Source organism: Bufo gargarizans, chromosome 2, assembly GCF_014858855.1.
Source record: "Bufo gargarizans isolate SCDJY-AF-19 chromosome 2, ASM1485885v1, whole genome shotgun sequence".
Taxonomy (NCBI): Eukaryota; Metazoa; Chordata; class Amphibia; order Anura; family Bufonidae; genus Bufo; species Bufo gargarizans.
The window spans coordinates 59,996,939-60,013,677 of record NC_058081.1 but is presented as its reverse complement, the minus strand read 5'-3'; the positions used below and the strand labels follow the sequence as shown (position 1 = coordinate 60,013,677).

Genomic DNA, 16,739 nt, shown 5'->3' with positions numbered 1-16,739 from the left:
ATGACTGTACAATAATACAGATCACTAAACCAACACGGAGATAATAATTATTATCTGGTATTTTTGTGCTTCTACTCAGGGGAATGAGCTTTAAAAGGGACCCAAACACATTAACACTGAAAAAGAACTCCCCTTTTCACATTCCTGCCGTTCTAGCGCTGCAGTGGTCTTCCCTGCCACATCTGACAAGGTGACATTCCGCATACGTTCCCGTGACCGCTGCTGACCAATCAATGGCCTCAACGGTGACATGTGCATAAACGGTAAGAACCTGCGGAGCTGTGGTGCTGGACTGCAGGGCTGTGAAGGCAATTTTTGGTTGTTTTAAAATCTGTGCTGCAGCTATCTTACCTCTGCAGGTTTCATACAACCCGTTTTATGGTGGGGGTGGGGGGGGGGGGGGGGCTTGAGGGTCATTGTAATAGAATACCATCTGGTCTTCTCCACTCAAGAGTCTGAGGGCAGGGCGTGTATGCCAGTGATCCAGCCTAACCCCTGCCCTTTTACTGTTCCGGAGGGTAGAATTAGGTGAAGGTAGGACTGATGCCCCTGGACATCCATATTGCATATAGCTTGGAACAGAATGAATGGCATGGACTTGCATCATCTCATACATCTAGGATTGCTGCCAAATGACATTGATTATTTCACAATCCTCGCGGTTTCGTATGCAGCCGACTAGTAAATATCTCTGTTCCATGATCTTCTTACAGCGGTGGAAAGCAGAACTCGGAAGTGATTGGCAGTAATGGGAACTGCTTCTCCGAGTCCATGATGTCAGAGCCGCCCCTGCCTACTCTCCAGTGACCGAAAAGGTGGAATTTATGCAGATGATGTGGGTGCAAATGTACACAGACAATGGTGGCTTTGTGGAAGCGGGGAGCAAAAATCCTAAAACATACAGACGGCATCATCTACCAGAAGGGAATCGCGGGCAAACTACATGTAGTGAGCACAATGCTAACGTGCAGAAAGGACCTGGGGGCCTATCACTCCTGATGTGATGCATGTACACGACATCTGGGCCAAAGGGGATCCTGCCCGGGTCCTAAAGGTGGAACTCTGGGATAGGGGACCACCATAACCCGGGGGAGAATAAATGGAAGGACCATTTCCACAACGGCCATAACTTTTAAAGGGGTTGTGCAGCGCACAGACACTGATGACCTATCCTCAGGATAGTTACTCAATATCAGATAGGTGATGGTCCGACTCCCGCCACCCATCCTGATCAGCCGTTTGAAGAGCTGGAGGTGCTTGTGTGAGCGCTGCTTCCTCTTCAAAATTAACTGCGCGTTGTCTCACTTGTAGAAGCGGTACAAATGATCGAGACGGCGCAAAGGTAATTTTGAAGAGAAAGCAGGGCTCCGACTCCCGGCAACCCCGCCAATCTAATATCTATGACCTATTCTGAGGAGAGGACATCAATATCTGTGCAGCGCACAACCCCACTAAACTAGTAACTAAGCACTCCCTCAATACAACCATGCTTGGCATCAAGCTGAAACGGACATGTAGGAGAAGTAATGTGAGGGGCGGTCACACACATTCACTAGCTTTCAGCTCAAGACAGTCAACTGGTCTCATTTTGGCTGGCATTTTTTAATGTGTATGAGCGCCTTAAAGGGGTTGTCCAAAAGCCCCTTCCATTCTGCATATTTACATCCACTGCTCAGCTATGGCTCTTTGGGTCCCAGTCTTTCTTCTGGTCCCTTCATGTAAATTTTCAACAGGGACGGGGGAGTTGGGGGTCACTGGCCTCAGTAGTGATGCATCCCCAAGCAGCGTGTCACCCAGCAGTGACTTGCCACTGATGACCATTTCCATGTTGGGACTGGAAGACCACAAAAAACAGCCAGGGACCCAAGGAGCAGACAACAAGCAGTGGGGGTGCAGGTAAATATGCTTCCCTTCACAGGTCTGGCGGTGTGGGGGTGCAGGTAAATATGCTTCCCTCCACAGGTCTGGCGGAGTGAGGGTGCAGGTAAGTATGCTTCCCTCCACAGGTCTGGCGGGGTGGGGGTGCAGGTAAGTATGCTTCCCTTCACAGGTCCGGCAGGGTCGGGGGGTGCCATTTAAAAAAAAATAAAAATAAAAAAAACACACACACACCTCAGTGCCTTTTCCAATATCAAACTTGTTTACTTACGGTTTTAGAAACAATCTGCTTTTTCGGCCCGGCCTTGAAGGGGTTCCTAGAAGATATAAAGAAAGGACTCTCATAAATACAAAAACATTGGTTAGTATATTGGTTTAGTAATAAACTACACATCTTTCTACCAGAAATCTCACACAGTTAAATGACCGCCGTTGACACTTGTGATCAGCGGGGCCCTGGAAGTCAGACCTCCGCTGATCAGACACTTACAGTGATATACACTCATCCCTTTATGGCTCACAAGCATTGTCTCTCCCCATCCCACACACTAGGTGGCGCTCCACACCATGCCAGGACCTTCCCTTGTCTGAATTCAGAGGTTTGAGGACTTTTAGTAAGTACTAGACACTGACTACATTCATGTATCAACACATTTCACCTCTAAATATCCGCACTCAAACTGTACATAAATATTTGATAAGAAAAAGGGGGTCAGTCAGCACATCCCAATGCGCAGGGGCACGTTGCTATGGCTGAAAACAACACTGTAAAACAATACATGCAATGCAACAGCTCTCTGCAAACCAAATAAAGTACAAAAATGGCCATTTGGCACCAGGAGTGGTGTGGAGTGGGCCCGGCATGCATGTTGGTACCTGCATTCCCTGGATTCAATGGAGGCCATTTTGGCACCAAAAATGACAAAAATCAAAAGGGGGCCCAGCATGCATGTAGAACCTGCACTCCCTGAATTGTATGGTAGCCGTCATGGCACATAACAGGTAGAATTAGTGTTAGGAACCAGTCTTACAGAGATCGCCTTGACGTGCGGCAGACGGGCTCAGATAATTTTGTACAAAATGATTTGCCAAGCATCTCTAATTTATAAGTATAGCATTAGCAATTATTATGCATTTTTGTACTTTATTTGGTTTGCAGAGAGCTGTTGCATTGCATGTTTTGTTTTACATAAATACTTGTTGTCCCACAAGAAAAATTCTACATTTTTCAAACCAGCACCTGGATCAGAATACCTTTGTAATTGCACGCAATTAAAAATTGAGTATAGCCAGTGAGCTATTCAATAAAATAACAGCACCACCTGCTGTTTATTATTGTACTTTTTTCTCTGTCCACCACAGGTAGGTGGTCGGACATACTCCATTCCATCCTTTAACTGTCACCAGCTGTATAGAGTTGCAGAAGAACAAACATGTCCCCCTGAGAGGCAATAGGGAGAGAGCTGCAGAAGAAAGGACATGTCCCTCTGAGAGGCGATAGGGAGAGAGCTGCACAAGAAAGGAAGAAGTGTCCCCCTGAGAGGTGATAGGGAGAAAGCTGCAGCAGAAAGGACACACCCTTGAGTTCCAGGTTGAAATAAATCTAGCAGAACAAATGGAGCAATGAATGGGGAGACCCATGTGCGGTACAAGGCTATTTCTAGTTTTCTTAGAAAAAGACCGTCAGGTATTAGATGATGTGCGATTTACATTTTTTACATTAATCATGGGATAACCCCTTTAATTTCCATTACACTGATGTTATAATAGCTTAAAAATTGAAATTCAAAGCAAGCTCCGTGAAAAGAGGAAGATGAGTACAAGTATCACCGCACTGATGAGCTAAAATTAACCCCTGCTTCTTTTCCGCTTTACGACCAGTGGAACAGGCTGGGTTTCCCTGCGATCACGTCTGCTTACTTACTGATTTACTTTCACTATGAAAGACCCTGAAGCCACAACGAGCGTGCTTCATGGAGAGGAATCGCTGCGTCTGTGGCCCCTGAACGACTTCCGTATCTCTACATACAGCATTGATATAATGGTACCCCACTGTGCCTCAAGTATCGGAGGCCCCGGACATATTACATCAGGCTGAGCCCCAGCACTGCTACTGTGCCCACAAACTTCTAATGCTGCCATTTAAGCCTCTCAGTGCCATGTTGAAGCCTGGTCCTGGTATGGTGCCTGTAGTGACATGATTCCTGGGGACCTTCCAGAGACGTTTAAAAGCCCCCCCGGCTGTCTCTTATAAAAGCCTGTTAAGGCCTACTATTGGTATGCCCTAAGATAGAGCTTAACAACCCGAAGGGAGCCATGGTTGGTGGCCCTATCCTGCATCATGTCCGCAAAGCGCTGGATTAAAAAAAGGTCCAACTCCTGCCACAGCAGGTGACCCAATGAGAATACAGAAGTGGTTTATTACCACTTAGAGTATGCAACTATTGGACCCAGCGGTCAGGTGGCGGTGGAGCGGAGCAGAGCTGCAGGGTCTAAGCAGACCCTGATCAGCTCTCCATGTGCACAGGATGCTCCAGTTGCAGTGGAAATAATTAGGGATAGGCAAATCAACTTCAGATGAAAAATCCAAAGTCGATTCGCATAAAACTTTGTTTCAATACTGTACGGAGCGAGAGTATTAGAATGTATTGGCTCCGATGAGACGAAGTTATTATTTTGTGAAGTCTCGTGAGACTTCTCATAATAACCTCATAAATTAATTTGCACTATTAAAAAAAAAACAAAAAAAAACACACATTTCCCCAACTTGGGTTTGGTTCCAAATGGTACATTGGAACCGAACCAGGAGTTCGGGAAATTGTTTTTTACAGTATAAAATCAATTTCTGGAGTTATTATGCGAAGTCTCGCGAGACTTCGCAAAGTAAAAAAATTTGGCTCATCAAAGCCAATACATTCTAATATTGTACGGCCATTACATTCTAATACTGTACGGCGTGCCCGCTCCGTACAGTATTGAAACAAAGTTTCATACAAAGTCGATTTGCTCATCCCGAGAAATAATGCAAAATACAAAACAAACTAACGATCAGTGTCTCCCAGAGGTCTTTTTATGACTTGTCAGGGGAAGGAGGGAGGAAATACATATTAAGTGGCAAAAATATACTGGAAAGAAAGAAAGGGGGGAAAAAAAAAAAAAAAAAAAAAAACAAAAAAAAAAAAAAAAACACTCCAACCAAAACCATGATCATTATCCCCCAGCTCACATACAGTCAGGTCCATAAATATTGGGACACCGACACAATTCTAACATTTTTGGCTCTATACACCACCACAATGGATTTGAAATAAAACAAACAAGATGTGCTTTAACTGCAGACTGTCAGCTTTAGGCCTAATGCACACGGCCGTGTTCCGCGGCCGAGTGCGGGCCGTGGAAACCCGGCTGGGATTCCTGCTGACTGCTGGAGCGCACAGCGTCATGGGTTGCTATGACGCCGTGCGCTTCATGCAGCCGCTGCTGGACAGTAATACACTATACTAGTGTATTACTGTCCAGCAGCGGCTGCATGAAGCGCACAGCGTCATAGCAACCCATGACGCCGTGCGCTCCAGCAGTCAGCAGGAATCCCGGCAGGGTTTTCACGGCCCGCTCTCGGCCGTGTGCATTAGGCCTTAATCTGAGGGTATTTACATCCAAATCAGGTGAACGGTGTAGGAATTACAACAGTTTGCATATGTGCCTCCCACTTGTTAAGGAACCAAAAGTAATGGGACAGAATAATAATCATAAATCAAACTTTCACTTTTTAATACTTGGTTGCAAATCCTTTGCAGTCAATTACAGCCTGAAGTCTGGAACGCATAGACATCACCAGACACTGGGTTTCATCCCTGGTGATGCTCTGCCAGGCCTCTACTGCAACTGTCTTCAGTTCCTGCTTGTTCTTGGGGCATTTTCCCTTCAGTTTTGTCTTCAGCAAGTGAAATGCATGCTCAATCGGATTCAGGTCAGGCGATTGACTCGGCCATTGCATAACATTCCACTTCTTTCCCTTAAAAAACTCTTTGGTTGCTTTTGCAGTATGCTTTGGGTCATTGTCCATCTGCACTGAGAAGCGCCGTCCAATGAGTTCTGAAGCATTTGGCTGAATATGAGCAGATAATATTGCCCGAAACACTTCAGAATTCATCCTGCTGCTTTTGTCAGCAGTCACATCATTAATAAATACAAGAGAACCAGTTCCATTGGCAGCCATACATGCCCACGCCATGACACTACCACCTTAATGCTTCACTGATGAGGTGGTATGCTTAGGATCATGAGCAGTTCCTTTCCTTCTCCATGCTCTTCTCTTCCCATCACTCTGGTACAAGTTGATCTTGGTCTCATCTGTCCATAGGATGTTGTTCCAGAACTGTGAAGGATTTTTTTTTTATGTCGTTTGGCAAACTCTAATCTGGCCTTCCTGTTTTTGAGGCTCACCAATGGTTTACATCTTGTGGTGAACCCTCTGTATTCACTCTGGTGAAGTCTTCTCTTGGTTGTTGACTTTGACACACATACACCTACCTCCTGGAGAGTGTTCTTGATCTGGCCAACTGTTGTGAAGGGTGTTTTCTTCACCAGGAAAATAATTCTTCGGTCATCCACCACAGTTGTTTTCCGCGGTCTTCCGGTGTTGCTGAGCTCACCGATGCGTTCCTTCTTTTTAAGGATGTCCCAAACAGTTGTTTTGGCCATGCCTAATGTTTTTGCTATCTCTCTGATGGGTTTGTTTTTTCAGCCTAATGATGGCTTGCTTCACTGATAGTGACCGCTCTTTGGATCTCATCTTGAGAGTTGACAGCAACAGATTCCAAATGCAAATAGCAGACTTGAAATGAACTCTGGACCTTTTATCTGCTCATTGTAATTGGGACAATGAGGGAATAACACACACCCGGCCATGGAACAGCTGAGAAGCCAATTGTCCCATTACTTTTGGTCCCTTAACAAGTGGGAGGCACATATGCAAACTGTTGTAATTCCTACACCGTTCACCTGATTTGAATGTAAATACCCTCACATTAAAGCTGACAGTCTGCAGTTAAAGCACATCTTGTTTGTTTAATTTCAAATCCATTGTGGTGGTGTATAGAGCCACAAATGTTAGAATTGTGTCCATGTCCCAATATTTATGGACCTGACTGTATATATCAAAACAACCGACACAAAATAGGGAGCTAATTTTAATAGTTTATTTTGGTGTCTTTCTGTAGAGCAGGGTCAGACTGGCCCACCAGAGTACTAGAGGATCCTCCAGTGGGCCCAATAACACCGTGAGCACGAAGGTCCAGAAGTAAAACCCCATTTGGAGAAAGTCACTTGCCACTGGGGTCCATTTCTTTGATTCAAAACTTATTAGACTTTACTGATGATATAAGAGACGGCCCAAGAAGGATATCCTCTGGTGGGCCCAAGGAACCCAAGTCCGACACTGCTGAAGAGCGTCTCTGACCACAATTGGTGGTGATATCAAGTAACAGGTAAGACCTACTCCTGAACCAGCGTCGAGGGCGGCATGCATCCAATGAATACCCTGGATGCCCACCGACTTTAGTGTGAGCCCAGGACGTCTTTCTGCAGCATGGCTAACTAGCATTTACAACGTGGTCACCAGACGAAACTGGATTCCTACAGCGATACCAACAGCAGAGACCCCTTTAAGGAGATAAAGCCTACAACCAGTGACCCTGCTGCCTCTATACTGCCATGACCAACTTCACCAGCACCTACTGTGTCCTTCTCCCATACCATGTAGACTGTAAGCCCTCAAGGGCAGGGCCCTCTTTCCTTCTGTACCAGTTTGTAACTCGTTTTGTTTATGATTAGTGCAATTGTCTGTATTATGTATGTACAGTGATCCCTCGACATACGATGTACTCAACGTGCAATGGATTCAACTTACGATGGCCTCTCCTAGGCCATCGTAAGTTGAATACAGACTCAGCATACGATACCTTTTGTGATTGTGAGGCAGCGCGGCAGCCTCTGTAACATGGCGCGCAACCAAAGCGAACTATTGTACATGCTGATTGGCTGTAATACAGCCAATCGGTGTTTCATCTCCAGGTCAGTGTGTGCAGTCCGCGGTAATCAGAGACATACGCTGATAGGCTGGAGTACAGTACCACCCCTGTACTGTTACTTCAGCCAATCAGCGTGCTTTACAGTTTGAAGTGCTGTGAAAGCTGATTGGCTGAATGCAGTGTGTGCTGTAGGGCTGTGTCGGGAGGGTCGTGCGGAGAGTGACAGGCAAGTTGAACACTTAATTTACAGTAAAACGGTAAGCCTCTATGCACACTGCTTTTACTACAAAATACAGTACAGTACCCCAAAATCAGGCTGAACAGTAAAGCCCCCACCCCCACACACTTAGCAGTGGAATTACCACCATGGATTTTAGGTGGATTTTTAACAGTGGCAATTTTTTTTTTCTCTATAGAGATCCCCGAAGGGACATTATGCCTCCCAAACAGGCAAAAAATAAAATTCCTATAAAACCTCCCTTTTTCCGGGTTGACATTTTTGAGGTTTGGAACCAATTACCCATTTGCCATAGACTTATGGTTTCAACATACAATGGTCGTCGCGGAACCAATTAATATTGTATGTTGAGGGATCACTATATACCTCTTCTCATATGTACAGCGCTATGGAATGAATGGCCCATGGCGCTTTAATAATAAATAATAATATTATTATTAGGTAGGTATTAAAAGCGACTCATCAATGTAATGTACGCTATATTTGTTAATCCAGAATAAAATTAAAATAAATAAAAAATGGCATTGAGTTCCAAAAACTTCTATTTGCTGGTTTAGAAGTATGGAAATGTGGCAGCGGAGAGATTCACTGACACCCATGCCAAGAGACATATTCTTAAAGGGATTCTGTCACCAGTTTTTGACCCCCACATTCAAAAATATGGTTATGTGCATGGAGCTCTTGTGATTCCTAATGTGGTCTTATAAGCTAAATCTGTAGGCTCATTTAGTGTAAAAAACGTTTTATCTAACCTGTCATTCATCTCACTAAGGTGCCCAGGGGGATGCTCATGTCTTCCAGATGCCGCCCGCACCCGCCGCCGTTCGTGCCCAGCTCCTCCTTTGCTGTCATCAGCGCCGCCTCAGAATCCTTTGCTACTCCTCCGGCTCTCCCTCACTCCCCCCTCCTTCTTCTCTAACATCACGCGCGTGCGCACAGGCCTGTGCCTGATGCACCCGTGCGGACTTCTCCGTTCGGCTTCATTGAGCGAAGTGCGCATGCGCCGGCACTTCGCTCAACCTCCTGATGACCTGAAGTGTGCGCACGCGCGGGATGTTAGAGAAGAAGGAGGGGGGAGTGAGGGAGAGCCGGAGGAGTAGCAAAGGATTCTGAGGCGGCGCTGATGACAGCAAAGGAGGAGCTGGGCACATCGCTGATGACAGCAAAGGAGGAGCTGGGCACGAACGGCGGCGGGTGCGGGCGGCATCTGGAAGACATGAGCATCCCCCTGGGCACCTTAGTGAGATGAATGACAGGTTAGATAAAACGTTTTTTACACTAAATGAGCCTACAGATTTAGCTTATAAGACCACATTAGGAATCACAAGAGCTCCATGCACATAACCATATTTTTGAATGTGGGGGTCAAAAACTGGTGACAGAATCCCTTTAACACATGGGTACCAATAATATAAAGCAAAAGCGCTATATTCTGGAGACAGATGGTCCGGAAAGTCTGCTATACTGCCGATCAAGAAAAGGAAAAGAAAAAAAATAAAATAAAAAAAAAATAAAAATCGGAGAGAATGACCTGAAAGATACCTCTGGCTGCTGCGGTCATGTGACCTCTCTTTAGTGCGGATCATATCGGCGAACCGAGGACCATAAGCCAGACCCAGAGAGGCGGCAGAAGGCAATCACTACACTGAGCCTAATGGAAAGGGGAATTTAAAGGGATTTTTCAGCGATCTAAAAGGGGTTGTCTCTTCACATCCGATTTCCACAGGTCTGGCTGGAGACCTCCAGCAAACAGACAGTGATATTGCCATCATCTGCTCATCTCCCCTGCAGTGGCCACTACAGGAGAAATGTATGTTGTCAAATACTATAGAAATGCTTTAACGTACAGCGGCAACATTTTTTTCCATAAACAGTGGATATGGAGCTATGGTTTTCCTAATGCACAGGGAAGATGCACACGGCGATGCCACGGCAAAGGGAAGATGCACACGGCGATGCCACGGCACAGGGAAGATGCACGCGGCGATGCCACGGCACAGGGAAGATGCACGCGCCGATGCCACGGCACAGGGAAGATGCACGCGCCGATGCCACGGCACAGGGAAGATGCACGCGGCGATGCCACGGCACAGGGAAGATGCACGCGGCGATGCCACGGCACAGGGAAGATGCACGCGGCGATGCCACGGCACAGGGAAGATGCACGCGGCGATGCCACGGCACAGGGAAGATGCACGCGGCGATGCCACGGCACAGGGAAGATGCACGCGGCGATGCCACGACACAGGGAAGATGCACACGGCGATGCCACGGCACAGGGAAGATGCACACGGCGATGCCACAGACATGAGTGAATCAATTCTAACAAATTGAATTTCTACAAATTCAGCCTCCTGGAGCACCAAGGGGCTGGCCCTGCTGCTCATCAACTCCCACTCCCTTGACAGATCCCAATATCTTGTTTAGTCCTGTCATTGCTCTGAGTATCAGTTGTTACCGGAACAGCACAGATCACCACTGCGCATGCGCCACTGACGTCTGGGTATACCGAAAAGCAGAGGAGGCAGTCCTCTGTCCGAAGCAGTCACCTCCACATCTGCGTGTACGCAGACATCTCTGGCACACATGCTTTCTCCGATACTCAGAGCAATGGTGACAGCATGAGATTGACAGGATCAGGCTAGGCGTTTGGCCCGGTCAATAAAGAAGGGAGGGGTGGAATCTCTTAAGCAGCAGGGCCAGCCTCTCAGTCTTACAGAAGGCCGATTTATAGTCACAGTACCGGGATAATGCACACAGTGATGCCACACAGTACCGGGATAATGCACACAGTGATGCCACACAGTACCGGGATAATGCACACAGTGATGCCACACAGTACCGGGATAATGCACACAGTGATGCCACACAGTACCGGGATAATGCACACAGTGATGCCACACAGTACCGGGATAATGCACACAGTGATGCCACACAGTACCGGGATAATGCACACAGTGATGCCACACAGTACCGGGATAATGCACACAGTGATGCCACACAGTACCGGGACAATGCACACAGTGATGCCACACAGTACCGGGACAATGCACACAGTGATGCCACACAGTACCGGGATAATGCACACAGTGATGCCACACAGTACCGGGATAATGCACACAGTGATGCCACACAGTATCGGGATAATCTACTTACTGACAAAAAGGGCACAGGAATTATGCAGGGATGTCAGTACATAGATGTACAAATAATGACATCACAGGTCAGATATCATGAACATGTGACGTCACAATACACGGTAGCACACCTGTCCCTAGTCCTCACTACCTGCATGGTCGGTGGGCCTCATAGCAATGGTTATATCTGCTACCCTGGTAGTTACGCCCATATTTCTTAGTAGTTTTCTTTATTGTTGCATCCATTTTGACTGTCTAAGATAAATGGTCTGTTGGTGATGCCATATGATCAGAATCCACAACTCATCTGTATGGAGGTTTTGCTATGTTGATTAGATAGCCTTCAGCAGGTGATGGAATTAAAAGAATGCAGATTACAGTTATCAATCAAGCTGGCTTCCTGGGAAAGCGTGTGACTTAACAGGTTTTTCACATGCACGGTGAGACGCGCCAGTACAATTTCTGAAATTACTGGAGTGACAACATTTCTTCAACAGAGCAAACCAAGCAACTGGTCTAAGGCTGGACGTACACTTTAGAAATCTATTCGTTTCCTGACCCGATAGACATCAATGTGTTCTCAATGAGGACAGTCATCTCAAAACTCAACTAAAATCCAACAAACCCGATCCTTCCCTCCTCCCAACATCTGCCATAGGGGGAGAGTTAGGACACAGTTAGATATTTGGATGGTTCTGCAGAGGTTGGTAGTATGGCCGACAACCATCAGCTGTAATACGCAAAAGGAAGTTTTAAGCAAGTATTCAGTTTTCCTGCAGTGCCTCCACAGGTGGGGAGAAGCATTACATGACAGCCACTGAATTCAAAGCACTGCATGTGTAAAAATATTAGAGATTTTGGGCGGTTAAAAAGGCCTATTCAGACCATTTTCTGCCAACCACTGGTGCCTTTTTGTATCTGCTATAGCTGGTAACAGTTGATCTGCTAAATTAGATTTTCTTAAATCACTGTCAAGTGTTGTAGCTGAAAAATCATTCTTGCCAAGATGCAGAGCGCCTGCATCCCATCAGTGGAAGCCCAGACCAGGCCAAAAAGAGGTCGAACAGTGATTTATCATTTTAACTACTAGCATTTTCATCCAAAATAGAAACCTTCATTGGTCAACCAAAAAACGACAAGTCGTTCAGAAGTCTACCATCAGAAATCTTTAAATGTGGCTGTCCTGAATGGACATTTATGACATTGTTGTGACATGCCTAAATGTCTGATAGGAATGGGTCCCAGAGGTGACATCCCCACCTATCTCTAGAACAGGTCCCACAGTAAGAGCAAACCATACGTGTGCAGCTTTCTCCTTTTACTAATAGGGGTCTTCCAAGCCAGTGGTTAGCCATTTTCTGCAGTCCCAGAGCAGTGAAAAAAAGATAGGTGGCCATGCACAAGCTGTGTGCTTCCCATTTATGGTGGGGTCTCGTTTTTGAGAGAGGAGCGAGACTCAGACCTATCAGACAGACATTCATGGCACATCCTATCGATCTACCATAAATGTCCAGGTGGGACAACCCCTTTATTGGAAAACCTGTTTGATGCAGTGGCCAAAATTAAGTGAAAGGCCAAAACGGACTGTGCTACCCTGTTTTCGTAACTCCTGCAATAGCATAAAAGGGCTGCCATGAATGACTGAGATGGGAATACCCCTTAAATGGATGGCAAACCTAATGCAGGCCAAGAGAAAGGGAAGCACTTAGTGATTTCTTCTAGATTCCCAATGGAGGTCCTAAATGATGTTCCATCATCTACTATGGGCACTGAAACGCCAGCTATAAAGGGAGGTCTCAGCATAATCCCATAGGCAACAACCCATTTAACAAAATATCTGGACAGATCGCTAAAGATTTATCATCTATCCACTAGGTGGTTGGAGACCAGTTATTGGGACCACAGCATGAAGAGCAAAACCAAAAAACGTAGCTATCCATCAGAGCAATCGTCGTCCTTCAATCTACAAGACTTGGTAATCTAGATTCACAGGTTTAGGCCTCATGCACACGGACGTTTTTTTTTGCGGTCCGCAAAAACGTTTTCCGTTGTTCCGTGATCGTGTCTGTTTTTTCTTCCGTGGGTCTTCCTTGATTTTTGGAGGATCCACGGACATGAAAAATGAAAAAAAAAAAAAAATCTAAAGTCAAGTTTGCCTTTGAAATGATAGGAAAAAACGGAGACGGATCACGGACACGGATGACAATCTTGTGTGCAGCCGTGATTTTTCACAGACCCATTGACTTGAATGGGTCCGTGAAAAAAAATAGGACAGGTCACATTTTTTTTAATGGACTGGAAACACGGATCACGGACGCGGATGCCAAACGGTGCATTTTCCGATTTTTCCACGGACCCATTGAAAGTCAATGGGTCCGCGGAAAAAACCAGAAAACGGAACAACGGCCGCGGATGCACACAACGGTTGTGTGCATGAGGCCTAAGACATGATCTTCTGGTTCACAGTTTGGGCACAGATGCCAGTGTTTACCATGATGAGATGCCACCCTCAGATTTCACGAAAATATTGTATTACTCACTATATATTAGGTAGGTTGCATAGTTATAAGCTTTTTAACAAAACAGTGATGCTGGTCTACCCACAGAGAGATGACTGTGAAGAATTGGAGATGTTCTCTTATCCTAAACAAGACCTCATTTTGGCAAAGGGGGGAGATTTATTAAAAATTCTTGATGAGTCAATGGGTACAGCTAAGTGTACAGTTTGGTGGAGAAGGAATGAAGATTTTGGGTTGTGTTTGATGGTTTTCCAGAGCAGACAATGATATTCTTGAAAACCGTGTGGCAGCAGTTTAAGGAAGGTCCTTTCCAATTCTAGCAGAACAATGACTTAATGCACAGATGGTTCACCAGGTTTGGTGCAGGAGAAGGTCACTGGCTGTAGAGTCTCCACAAGAACAACAATGCCAACTGTGATCTAGGTCTCACCACCCAACATCAACTCCCGACCCAACTAATAATGTTCTTCTGCCAATACATGCAACCACATCCCAAAAAGGCTTTGAGAAGGTTTACAAGGACAGTTAGGGTTGTCCACATATATATTGAAAAAGTAAGAAGGGGATCTGCGAGAACTCAAATTTTGTTGCGCCATTCATGACCGACGTGCTGAGGATTGGACCCTCTGATTCGCTGCAACATATATTGACATCCTCATGACTCCTTACTTTTGGAGGTGGCTCCTGGTTAAGATTTATCTAGGTGGCACTCACAACATAGATTCCAACATGGCAGGCCAACCTTCTGCCCCCTCTGACATGGCAGGCATGGATGGAGTGACTCTGGCCTCTTCTTCTTTACTATCGTCCTGTCACCCTGCTATGTAGTAGAACTTCCGTTGACTTATTTTTGGCTGAGTCTCCCCCTCCTTCCGTCCTTGCCCACAAGTCATACAATTATGGGCAGGTAATGACTGGCTGCGGCCTGGACTCCTTCCTGTTTATTGTTGCAGCACAGGAGGACACAGAACACGTCACTCATGGGTAACGCTAAATAAAATGTCACCCAAAAAAAAAAATCCCACTTCTGTGAGCAGAGGATTGTCCCCAGTTCCTCAAACTCCTTCACTGCCAAAGTATCAGGACCATCATTTATGAGAGAGTTGTGCCATTAACTCCTCCCCGGCCAGAGACCTGGAACAGACTGCTCCACCAGACTCAGGTGCAATATCTTGATGTAATCAGCATGACTATGGTGGACACAAATCTGATTGCACATTCTCACGTTTTCTTCATATGTGCACCAACTCATTACTTACCATGACAGAAGGACCATCTAAGTCGGAAGAAGCCAAGTAATAATTTACAGATTGACTGACTGAAGCGTTAAAAAAAACAAAAAAAACACACACACCTTCAAAAGGGAACTTTAAAGAGAAAAGGGGCACAGTTTTGGACGTGAATTCCTATTGTAAGGTCTGAGCGGGTTCTCCTGGCTTTGTGCACAAGAAGATATTTCCTGCATACAAACAGTCCATACATGTATAGGAGGACAATAGCAGATCTCCATGTGTCACTGCTATAGAGGCAGAGGCTGCTTACTGCTGTAGGATACTAGTGCAAATAAAAATGGTGGCCAGAAGCCGGTTACAACACTTGCAGAATACGACCACTGTAAGGAGTCATGAATAGAAGAAATTTCACCCCCTAGAGTTAAATAAAAATTTGTATTTGTAAGGTGTACCTAGAGGGCATAAACGTCCCACTAAAGATGGACATTTAAATTAAAGGGCTTGGTCCCTCTCATACTTTACCTCTAGAATGGAGCCCGCAAAGCGAAGTAGAGCCCTTCATTAATTTTCATGGGAGGTCCCCTAGAAATGAATGGGAAGGCCACTACTGCATTCACCTCTATGGGGCTAATGGAAATAGACGAGCCAGTGCTCGGTCATTCATTTCTGTGGGACTGCAGAAAATAGAGGGTGGCCACACGTGCGCAGTCCGTTCTTTTTCAATTTGCAAGCTCCGTTGTACAGATCGGTGCAGGTCCCAGATGTGGGATCCTGCGATATGCCCCCAGTGTACGTGATAGACCAACCCCTTTAATAATGGGATTTGGACTCTCTCTACCTGTCAGAAGGGTCCCTTGAAAATGAGCTAATCACAAAAGCACCCCTCCAGTGATTGCCAGTTCGCAGTGTTCGCCAACGAACAGATGCGGGCTGCCATCCTGACTCACAAGTCCGGCGATGCACAGGTAAGCCCTTACCCGTGCCAGCACCGCGAGCCGGTCTGAAACAAATGCGGTCACCGGGAGCAGGCAGTTCCGAGAACAGCGGCTGGGGCCCTTATCAGGCTGTTCTCAGAACTGCCTGCTCCCGGTGACCACAGGTAAGTCGCCGGACTTGTGAGTCAAGATGGCAGCCCGCATGTGTTAATTGGCGAACACTGCGAACTAGCCATCACTGCACCCCTCTGCTTGGAAACCATCGATGTAATCAAGTCAAAAAAAACCTTGATGCAATTTCCCTGCATCGAGGATTCGTTTAAATCACGTGACCACGGAGTGTGAGTGAAGTGAAGCCTCTCACTCTCCTGCCGGACCCGGTCACTGTGCTGTGTGGGCACACGTACTGCTGGCCCTGTCTGCGGGGAGAGACCAGGAAGCGCTGCCGACTGTGCCGGGTGGACATCGGGCACTCGCCCCTCTGGACCTGTGTGCAGCCGGGTGGACATCGGGCACTCGCCCCGCTGGACCTGTGTGCAGCTCAGGCAGCTGGCCAACAAGTGCGTGCCCAGGAAGAGCTGGCAGCACCGGGATATCGCAAAGCTGCTGGAGGCCGGGGAGCACCAGGAGGTGTTGGCCAGGATCCACTCTGCCATAGACACAGGTAGGAAGCCTGCTGCCCATAGAGATCTGTGCCTGGGAAAGCTGGGTGGCAGCAGCACTAGTCTCTCCAAGGCTCCTGAATGCCAACACTATGGTACTACTGCG

General features: G+C 46.5%; 1 protein-coding gene across 1 annotated transcript in view; it reads right to left on the bottom strand.

The window, feature by feature from the left end:
* BIN3 (bridging integrator 3) overlaps window positions 1–16,739 on the bottom strand; it is a 53,042-nt gene that overhangs the window by 19,241 nt on the left and 17,062 nt on the right. The window contains exon 2 of the mRNA XM_044282968.1: window positions 2,150–2,195. Within this exon, the coding sequence (XP_044138903.1) occupies window positions 2,150–2,195 (46 nt within the window). The remainder of the gene's footprint in view (window positions 1–2,149; window positions 2,196–16,739) is intronic.